At 41.7% G+C, this 11,057-nt stretch overlaps 1 protein-coding gene across 1 annotated transcript; it reads left to right on the top strand.

The window, feature by feature from the left end:
* The first annotated feature begins 303 nt into the window (after positions 1-303).
* On the top strand, positions 304-9,351 carry PDCL3 (phosducin like 3). Its single transcript, XM_055329215.1, has 6 exons — positions 304-398; positions 2,684-2,813; positions 4,890-4,980; positions 5,246-5,389; positions 6,390-6,598; positions 8,978-9,351. Exons 1-6 carry the CDS (start codon positions 393-395, stop codon positions 9,118-9,120), a joined length of 723 nt encoding a protein of 240 aa, XP_055185190.1. The 5' UTR covers positions 304-392; the 3' UTR covers positions 9,121-9,351.
* Positions 9,352-11,057: the final 1,706 nt, after the last annotated feature.

Raw genomic sequence — 11,057 nt, 5'->3', positions numbered from 1 at the left:
AGCCAAGCCCTCTTTACAACGGTAGGGTCTGAGGCAGGAGATGACACCTCGCAACGAGCACCTCCTCCACCTGGCCCCACCTTTCCAAGGACCGAGGCCTGCCCTAATAAGGTAGCAAAGAGAAGTGGCTCCGGGTCACGTGACGCCAGCGGACCGCCCCCCCGGCACTGACAGGACCCCCATGCGCATGCGCACAGCTTCCGCGCCGGTTTCTAGAGCAGCGGGCGCAGACGCAGACGTCTCGCTGACTCCCTGGCTCCGCCCTGCTCTCCGCTAGGGGGCGGGGCCAAGGCCGGGCTGGAAGAGCGGGGGGAGGTGGCGGCTGGGCGCATGCGCGGAGAGCTGAGGGGCGGGGACACGGCTTCCGCCTGGCGTGACCAACTTTGGGCACCATGCAGGTAAAGAACCTGGGGGGCCGAGGCCTGGGGGGCCGCAGCTCGTTTGCCCCCCCTGGGTCCGTGGCAGCGGCAGACCGTCTGGGCTGGGACCGTGGGGAGCGCCGGGCGCCACCGGCGCAAGAAAGGTCACGCGAGCCTAGGCGGAGCGCAGGCGCAGTGCGGGAGGGCGGGCGTGGTCCCGCCGGGCGCCGCGGGCTCGCTACCCGCACCCCCGTGAGCCTCGCCCCTAAATCTCAGTCTTTTGGGGCCGTCACGTGGCGTGTGTGAACAGCTCGCCGCATCCCACCTGACAGGGTTACTTCCTGTTTGTTAATTCTCTTCGCACCTGAGCAGGTGTGTCAGGGGCCCGTTGTGTGGATGTGGAAGCTGAGGCGGAAGAGGGAAGGGTCCCGCCTGGAGATCCCATGACGTAATCGGTGTCGCAGCCCGGGTCCCCGACTCCACCCGGAGCCGGGTGAGGGATCTGTTCCATCCTCTCCCTCCCTCGCGCTGGTGTTCGGGTTGAGGTGCGCTCCCTCTCCGATTCCCTGGTTCCCAGCTCAGCCCTACGGTCCTTCTCAGTTACTGTCCGAAAATAGATAAAACCAAACCCCCTAGTTTTGTCCTCTTTTTTTTTTTTTTTTTTTTTTTTGGTGTCAGAAATTTTCTGATGGAATTGGACAAACTTAAAGCGAAAGAAAATGAAGACATCATGGAAATTAGCAAAAGTTTCGGACTAAATTCTGCCCCTTGTCGAAGGACCCTTTGCCAAAGGTCATCCTGCTGCTTCCTAGACCTCACTGTAGTTAGGATTAGTTAGGATTCTGATGGAATCCTCGCTGGCTAAGTGGCACATGAGAATGGAGTTAGTGTGGGTTTGCTTGGGAGCTGGGCAGGATAAGCGTCTACAAATAGTGTGTCTACCAGAAGCCAGACACAAGTAAGTGGCGAAGAGAGAGCTCCAGGGCTGCCCTGGCCTCCTTGGCGTTCTCTGTCCTTTAGAACCCTGCGTTGAAATGTCATTTCTTCAGCGCCTTCCCTGACCACCCCGTTGAAAGGATTCTGTTCATTTTCTTTTTTTAATTTTTTTTTTTGTATTTATGATAGTCACAGAGAGAGAGAGAGAGAGAGAGGCAGAGACACAGGCAGAGGGAGAAGCAGGTTCCATGCACCGGGAGCCCGACGTGGGACTCGATCCCGGGCCTCCAGGATCGCGCCCTGGGCCAGAGGCAGGCGCCAAACCGCGGCGCCACCCAGGGATCCCTGTTCATTTTCTTTTGATAGATCTCAGCAAGACAGTGACGTGGAGTTGGGGCTGCAGCCTGGCTGTTTTAGTGCACTCTCCACAGTGCTCTTTGAGTTCCTATGCCAGACCAGGTCCCTTAGCGGTGTTCTAGCCAAGCCAGGCAAAACCAGTGTTTGACTCGCTAGTTTTGGGAGCTAGAGCCCACTTTGACATGTATCCTTCTGACATTTGATCCTGGTAAATTTGACTTGTCCCAGTATGACAGTGTCTTTCTAAATGTCACGTCTTTTCCTAGGCTTGTGAGGATTTACTAAGTAGGTCCAGGTAAAGGGCTTCAGAGAGTGCCCAGCACCTGGTACTCAGTAGGCGTTAGCCATTGTGAGCTATTCCAAGGGGGTCTCCACTCTTCCTCTCAGGTTGAGCTATTTGAGAATTTGTCAGCCTAGGATCAGGCTCTTCTCCTCCTCCTGACTCTACTGGAGCCACTTAGAACTTTACGATACTTCTATCTCCATTCTTGGGCCCTTTGCGCGTGCTGGTTCCTCTGCCTGGAAAGTAATTTCTTAAGTTCTCATTCCTCACGTCTGCTTCCTTCTCACTTTTCAGTGATGGTTAAATATCTACTTCTGAGACAATATCCCTACCCATTCTGTGGAATGCAGACCTCTTATAACTCTCTGGATCGACAGCTTGTTGATCATTGCACTTGCCACAAGCATTTAGTATCTGTTGAATGAATCACTCTGAAGCATTAATAAAAATATCAAATAGAAGCCAGGTTAGAGCCCTGGTGTGAGAATTGATACTGATTTGCACATCATATCCTGATTTTTACCAAAGGCTATTTACTGGGTGTGTGTCTTGCATGGTGAGGGTGAAGTTGAGTGGACAGGAAAAGAACAGGGCTGTTGGATCTTTTGACACTTTCTCAGAAATAGGCCACAGAATAATTTGGTTTGAATTCCTCTTTCCGCCACCTTTCCCATTCAGCCCTTTCCCCAACATGGCACCCTTTGTAGTGGACTTTGCACTCATAGTGTTTTTGGTCCGCTTCCCCCAGGACCCTAATGCAGACACTGAGTGGAATGACATCTTACGCAAAAAGGGCATCTTGCCCTCAAAGGAAAGTTTGAAAGATTTGGAAAAGGAGGCAGAAGAAGAAGAACAGCGAGTCCTTCAGCAGTCAGTTGGTGAGATTGCTTATATTCTTTATTTGTTCTGTCTGTGGATTGAGAAACAACTTTCTAAGCCTCTAACTGCTTTGGTAGAAGGATGCTCTGAGCAGGGATTGGGAACCAGGGATTGGAGTGCTGGGATAGACACTATTTCTGGGACCTCAAGTGTGTCACAGGCTGTCCTCTAACCTTCAACTTCCTGAGCTGTAGAATTTCCACATTTCCACAGCTTCTTGTCTGTATCAGATGAGCACCTGATAATCCTGAAGAAAATATTTCTGAGTCTTGACTTAATGCCCCATTGATCACAGGGGCCAATACTTTTGTCTTCTTCCATGTTAGAGCTAATTTAGAGATGAATTCACTAGAAAGCATTTATCCAGTGAATGTTTATTGAATAATGATTGTCTACCAGGTGTTATTCTAAGCACTGGGGCTTTTGCTGTATACAGACCAGACAAAACATCCCTGTCCTTATGGGGCTTACATTCTAGTGAGAGAGACAGACAATAAACAAGACATAAGTAAATATGGGAAAATAAGGCAGGGAAAGGGCCTGGAAAGGGTTGGAAGAAGGGTGAGTATAATTCTAGGTAGGGTCAGAGAGAGCCTTACTGAGAGTGACATTTAAGTAGATGGGAGGGAGTTGAACTGAGCTACTTAAGTGAGTGAAGAGCATGTTGGAGAACCAGCCAGGAAGCCAGTATGACTAGGAAAGGGTTGTAAGTTCAGAGAGGCAAGTGGGGTCAAACCACTGAGGACCTTGTATCTTTTAACCAAGACTTTGGCTTTTATATCTAGTGGGGTGGAAGTTACTGGAGGTGTGAACAGAGGATTGACATGTTGACAGCACCCTCCTGTTGCTGCCCTTCCAAGTATGGAAGATGGGGAGGAAGTAGAGAGATGAGTCTGGAAACTACAGTAATTCAGGCAAGAGGCACCATTGGCTTAGACCAGTCCACTTGGTGTTGGTGGAAGTGGTGAGATGTGGTCAGATCTGGAAATAGTTTGAAGGTAGGGCCAATAGGATTTGCTGGTGGATCCTGTGAGGGCTGTGAGAAAAATGAAGTGAAGGATGCCTGTAAGGCTTTGGGCTTGAGCAGCCTGAAGGATGGCATATCCTCCAACCGAGATGAGGAAGGCTTGGTGAATAGCAGTTTGGAGCTAGGATCAGGCGCTCTGTTTGGAACATAGAAACACTGAGATTTTTATTAGTCAAATAGAGATGGCAAGTAGGCAGTTGGCTGTTTTTCTCCAAATCAGAGAAATAATGGGCTGGAGGCATAAAGCCATGAGATGCAATCACCAAGGGAGTGGGTATAGATGTAAAAGGAGTCAAATCAGCCAAGGTCCAAAGGATGGGCAGTCATAGAAGTAGGAGAGAAAGCATCCTGGAAGCCGAGGAGGACCAGCTTCAAAGAGGAAGTGGTGGTGGGTTGGATCAGTGCTACTACCCATCAGTCAGGAAGGTGAGGTCATTGTTGACCCTGGTAAGAACAGTGTGTAGTGATAGAATTGGAGTGGGGGAACAAAAATCTGATTTGATGTCAAGAAGCAAGAATGCTTATGGCAATAAAAATGAAATAAAGATTTTATAGCAGTTGGTTAAAAGAAAAGAGAGCTCCCTATCACTCTGGAGACCAAGACATCCTGTGATGACCCCTTTAACTCTAGAAAGGGTGTGTGGGGGACACCCACTGTATCGTTCCATGTCCTCAGAGATAGAATTGTTAATACACTGGTCCATGGGTGTATGTACTTGAAGAGCAGACCAGGTGAGTTCAGGCAAATACAACTCTCTTGTTTTATGAACTTGGGAAACTTCTCATTCATATACTTACTATTGTGTGGAGGTAGGAGAGTTAGTCCTGCTGCATTTGTCAACATGGTTATATCTTTTTAAAACAATCTCAGGTTCTGATTTACTAGTGTAATACCTTCAGTATTTTTTATTTTAGCTTTGGTGAATGAGTTTTATTTTCGCTTGATGTTGCATGCACATCTTTAGGAGAAAAATAAAGGAGGAAAAACAAAATGCAGGTTTGTTCATCTTTTACATTTTTTGGTTTTTGCTAACTTAACTACATTCAGTGAAAACGTATGAAGATATGACTTTGGAAGAGCTGGAGGATAATGAAGACGAATTTAATGAGGAAGATGAACGTGCTATTGAAATGTACAGGTTAGTGCCACCCAGAGGGACTGTTTGGTTTTTTGTGTGGCACTAAAATGTGTGTCTTTTGAAAAGTTAGATTTCTGCCTGAGATAGCTTTTGGGAAGGACTGTAATTAAGTAGTAATATTGTGGATCTCAGTGAACTGGTCTTAGACTTTTGCCACATGGCAAATAAAGGATCTTTATAAAGGATTTGGATCTTTATAAAGGTTACTGTCTGAAAGGTGTGTGTATATGTGTAAGATGTCGCTCTTTCTCCTTGTGCTGTGCAGGCAGCAAAGGCTGGCTGAGTGGAAAGCAACACAACTGAAGAATAAATTTGGAGAGGTTTTGGAGATCTCAGGAAAGGATTATGTTCAAGAAGTTACCAAAGCCGGTGAGGGCTTGTGGGTAATCTTGCACCTTTACAAACAAGGGTGAGCTGATCTTACACACTGTCCTTAATGTTAATTTGAATTTATGTCTTGAACATCTCAGGCTTAATCCACATTGGAGGTTTGTTGTTTTTGTCATTTTTTTTTACTAGTGTGTTTTGTTGCTGATTTGCCCACACCTAATGTCTAAGTCTTCAGACTTTATTTATTTATTTATTTTTTAAAGATTTTATTTATTTATTCATGAGAGACAGAGAGAGAGAGAGAGAGAGAGAGAGGCAGAGACACAGGCAGAGGGAGAAGCAGGCTCCATGCAGAGAGCCCAATGTAGGACTCGATCCCAGGTCTCCAGGATCACACCCTGGGCAGAAGGCAGACACTCAACCGCGGAGCCACCCAGGTGTCCGGTCTTCAGACTTTAAAATTAACATTTGTGACTAAAAAGAATGCTTTTGTTATATTGTAGCAATGAAGATTGCTTTTATTGAAAAAGAATTCCTATTTATTCTTCTAGAGAAACTCTGGCATTTCAGAATCCCATGTAGTGAATCATTCTCATAGATGTCAGAGGTGACCTTTATAATAATTGTTCCAGGCCAAGTGTTGCAGTGGCCCTCCACTATTTCTCACCTCCAGCCGTATTCTCCTACTGTGCACTTGTGTGGAAGTTTTTTTTTTTTAAAGCAGGAAATGCTTTCTGACCTTTTTCACACCTTCTAAATCTTGAATGTTCTCTCATACAGATGGGCAAAACAATTATCTTTAACATTGAAGCTGTTTTTCTCACTTATTATTGAGTCAAATTAAATTGGATTTTGGATTTTGAGTTCTTCATTTTCCCCGAACATACTAGAAAGTTTTTTAAAAAGATGTTAATTCATCTAGGCTGGAGTAGCAGAATCACTTATGAAGCTATGATGAGAGTTTACATAGGTAGAAGGGTAGTTGAACTTTGCCCTATAGAAATGCAGAATTACAATTGCTTCTATTTCTGTTTTATAGAGTTCCTCTCTCATCATTGTTTCCCATTTCTCTTTTACAGGATTCCCCTCTGTGCCCTCATAAATCAACACTTCAGTGGACTTGCCAGGAAGTTTCCTGATGTCAAATTTATCAAAGCCATTTCAACAACCTGCATACCCAATTATCCTGATAGGAATCTGCCTACAATATTTGTTTACCTTGAAGGTGATATCAAGGCTCAATTTATTGGACCTCTAGTGTTTGGTGGCATGAATCTGACAATAGATGGTAAGAGCCTCTTTGAGAGATGGTCCAGGGCATATGAGGGATGACCAGTGCATGTTATAAATGATGAGAGGATGTTTCTGTTGAAGAGACATGTGTTATGATGATTTGTCAAAGTTACCTTTGCCCCTGTGAGTGAGTGATAAACAGGAGGAAGCAGATTTACTCTCTCATTAGATAAGTCATTGAGGGGATGCCTGGGTGGCTTAGCGGTTGAGCATCTGCCTTTGGCTCAGGGCGTGATCCTCTGGTCCGGGGATCAAGTCCCGCACCAGGCTCCCTGTGAGGAGCCTGCTTCTCCTTCGCCTGTGTCTCTGCCTCTCTCTCTGTGTCTCTCATAAATAAATAAATAAAATCTTTGGGGGAAAAAAAAAGATGAGTCATTGGGGGCAGTTATAACAGCTCTCTAAGAATTCTGTTAAAAGAGCACACTGGGTTTTAAAGTATGTATGTTTAATATTAATGTCTAATATCTTTTGTTTGTCCGTATAGTTGCATATGTTTTAAGTTATAGATCAATATCTCAACATTCATTTTTTGTTTAATTCACATGAATATATTATTAACAGATGCTTAAATATGTATATACATAAGTTGTATACATATATTGGTTATGTACGTGTATAGGTTATATGTATATGTGTGTGTGATTACACACACATATACACACACACCCCATTCATATTTTCTCAGTTGAATATCTTAGTGATTATTAAGTTAAAATTTTATTGAGTTCTACCTCTTAACTCCTGAAGGATGTATCCTTTTATTCCTGAAGGATGTATCTTTTTTATCCCTTTCTACCTGTTATATGAGGTGTCAAAATATGTATACATTCAGGATGTCTGGGTGGCTCAGTGGTTGAGTGGCTTCCTTCGGCTCAGAGTGTGATCCTGGGGTCCTGGGATCAAGTCCTGCATCAGGCTCCCCTTAGGGAGCCTGCTTTTCCCTCTGCCTATGTCTCTGCCTCTCTCTCTCTCTCTCATGAATATATAAATAAAATCTTTAACCAAAAAAAAAAATGTATATACTCATAACATGAAAGATAGAACTTAAGGCCTGAGGGCTTTCTCCTAAGTCACTCATTATTGAAATAACATGTCTACCTGTGCTTTAAAAACATGTTACGGTATGACTTTATATACCATTTTATATAAATATGTAAGGTGCTCAACTGGGATAAGTTTTAACATCTGTGCACATGTATATACAATGCGTGTTACAACAATTATGCATTATTTTAATGTTCAAAGGCATACTGCATTTCAAACTAAGTATATGTTTGCATCTTAGTTTGGTCTTTTAATATACCATGAGGGGAAAAGAGATGGGAATATGATAGTAGGTCAGTCTATATTTCTAGAAAAAGTCTTACCTGAAGATTAGTGAACTTACACTGATTACTGTGTGTAAATGAACAGTAGTATTAATACATACACCGATATATATGTATGTTTAGGTGGATCTAAATATATTCTTGAGTCAAGAATTGGAATCAAGGTTTTTCTTTTTTCTTTTTTTTTTTTTTTTTTGTTCTAAAGAAATTTGCTGAATTTTCATAACATTCACCTCAGGTGCTGAGGACTTTAAATACTGGTATTATTGATCTCCATGGAGCATTTTAATTAATAGAACTTAAATAAAATTGTCACATTTTAATGGAGGTGTCTGATTAGCAGAGCATCACTGAAACCAGGCAGTTTGCTGTAGAGTGTCTCATGTAGTTCCTAACTTCTGTCTGGGGTCTTTTCTGCAGTGGAAAATATATCATTTGATTTCACTTCACAAGGTCTCATACCCATATGGAGTTTCATTGGATCCTAAGAGAGTGAAATATAGGAATTGAGGCTTTGGTTGCTGGTTCTTTATTTTCTTGGTATTGTTTTTATTACTTGGAGCAAATTATAAGTTCTAGGATGTCATCATACATTTATCCTTTGACTCTAATAGATTGAGATACTGGAATGAGGCCTAAGAATTTCCTTTTGTTAACTAAAATTAGATTTAATGATCAGATTGCCAGCAGGACTGTGAAAAGTATTTCCTTTAAATGCTTCTTGCTGACTTCTTTCCTGGAAAATTGTGTGAGTTGAGAAACTAGTCATTAGAAGACAGGTTTAGTCTTTTTTATTTTAATTACCGTAGATTCAAATATATATAGTATCTCATTTGATCTCCTTTTCTAAAAAAAGTACAACTATTTTGTTTTCCTTCTTAAAGGTCTGACTTTTTTCCTTTCTAGATGCCTTATAATTACAGCACTAAAATTATTGTCAAATATTGCTGCATAGTTCTGCTTAGATAAAAACTGGCTTGATGGGCTTGAGGGTGAGGGTCCTGTGCTTACTGTCTTAGGTAATTTGGTTTTTCTTTATCATGTAGAGTTGGAGTGGAAACTGTCAGAGTCTGGAGCCATCAAGACAGACTTGGAGGAAAACCCTAAGAAACCAATTGAAGACACTTTGCTATCCTCAGTGCGGTGCTCCATTCCCACAAGAAGGGACAGCGATTCTGAGGATGACTAAGACTGTGGCCTTGGTAATGTGCCAGACTCCTTGATGTGACAAATCATCTGGATTTTTTTAAAAAGGAAAAAATAGAAATTCTTTTCAGCTTTTAATTTTTTTACAATTATGTTTCAAATCTCATAGATCTCAAAAATCATTATTGCTGAGAATTGTGTTACATTTCTTAGAACTCTCTTTTTAAATGAATAACCTTTCCATAAATAAACAAAAATCCAGCTATTGGTATGACAGATGTCTAGGTTTTCCTTACTTATATTTTAAGCTATGAAACTGTTCACCATTTATCCACATATAGCTACATAAGAGTGAATGTGAAGTGTTTTTTAATAATGTGACTAAATTATACAGTGGAAAAATTGCAAACTAAGCTTTATAGTTACATTATCATTTATTTTTGCTTTATAAGGATAGCAACAAAATTACTAAAAAAAGTTTGATAGGAAAAATTTTAGTGTTTGTCTTATTTAGAAGAAATAGGCAATAATTTTTATAAAACATTGTCTTAAAAAAATAAAAAATAAAACATTGTCTTTTCTTTTTTTTTTTTTTTAACATTGTCTTTTCAAAAGAGTAACTGAAAGATTCCAGTTTCTTGCCATTTTTGGTTAAATGTTTTTTTCTAGTTAAAATAATTTTTGTCTCAGCCTGAGATGTCAGTTAATCCCAATTACTGTAAAAGACCACCTTAAATTTTTTTGTAGACAGATAATAGCACATAAAATGATAAACTATATCTCAATCAGTAAAAAGCATCAAAGTATTTTCTGAAGTAGAATCCTCTTAGCGTTTAACACTTCTTGCCAAATTAACATTAACAGAAAAATTAGAAGAAGTGTTTAATGTTTATGTTGAATGATGTAGTATTTAATCTGGGTTTGAATCTTAAAACTAAGAATTATGGAAGGCCTAGAGTTCCTTCAGATTACATTACAAAATTTATTTTTGCTGTAATTCAGAGTAACAAACAGCTGTGACCCATTTTTATCTGTCAGAAGTGTTTGTATTAGTGAATATTTGTTTTTCTACATATGAGAGCCAGTGCTGCTTTTAAAAATGAACTCATCTAACAAATTTACTTTGAAGGATCTTTCATGAAATTTTAATTGCAGGTTGATACAAGTGTGGTCAGTTCTTTCACTTGCATGATAGTTCCATGGGTTTTGTGGGAGAGCTGCCTCTCATTTTCTATTGTTAGCTGACATTAAAGTGAAATGTTGTGGGAAGAATAAAGGTGAAAATCTAGAGTGCTGCATTTGACTGAGAGCTGCAATGCATACAGCTCTTGAGAGAACACTGCTTGAGCGTGGTGGGGGGCAGTGTCCACCGTGATGGAAAACAGCAGGCTTTATTCCACTGTGGAGCTCATGCAGGATGTACTTCTAAATGTTCACTGTGCCAATTTGATCTCTGTAAGTTTGAGAACTGCCTCATCATCCTGCCTCTCTGCTAGGCTAAGGCTTATAGTGTGAGCTCAACACCAGCTCCGGGGTCTCTAGATGTGGCTGGTGAGCCCTTTCTGGCCACATGGCACCCAGGCCCCAGGCAGCTATTTAGTCATGCTGGCTGAACTTGATTTAAATAGAAACATCTCTCTTCTAAAAATCAGTATTGTGATTTAGAACCTGACCGGCAAATTTCTGTAAGTTAATTTTGGGAGACTTTGCTATTTACCACTAACTTTCTATTTCATGTGGAGCATTTGTGATGTGACAGGTGATACAATTTGATGCTTAAGCATTGGGTTTATCTAATTCCACAGCAGAAACACACAGTGATCAGGGAAGGCAAACAAAAAGGATACCTAGAGTCTGTCTTCCAGTGTTCGGAGGAAAGGTTTATAGGAAGTACCAGGTAGCCCCCCACTTTAAAAAAAAAAAAAAAAAGACTGTATTTACTTATTCGTGAGAGAGAGAGGCAGAGACACAGGCAGAGGG

This window comes from Nyctereutes procyonoides, unplaced genomic scaffold (assembly GCF_905146905.1).
Source record: "Nyctereutes procyonoides isolate TBG_1078 unplaced genomic scaffold, NYPRO_anot_genome, whole genome shotgun sequence".
NCBI classification, from domain to species: Eukaryota; Metazoa; Chordata; class Mammalia; order Carnivora; family Canidae; genus Nyctereutes; species Nyctereutes procyonoides.
This window is presented reverse-complemented; position numbering and strand designations above follow the sequence as displayed.

Bases quoted from the DNA above. Each gene is read 5' to 3' on its own strand.
- PDCL3 (XM_055329215.1), top strand. The intron at 2,814-4,889 runs GTGAGATTGCTT...AACTACATTCAG, and splicing joins AGTCCTTCAGCAGTCAGTTG to TGAAAACGTATGAAGATATG. The intron at 6,599-8,977 runs GTAAGAGCCTCT...TTTATCATGTAG, and splicing joins CATGAATCTGACAATAGATG to AGTTGGAGTGGAAACTGTCA.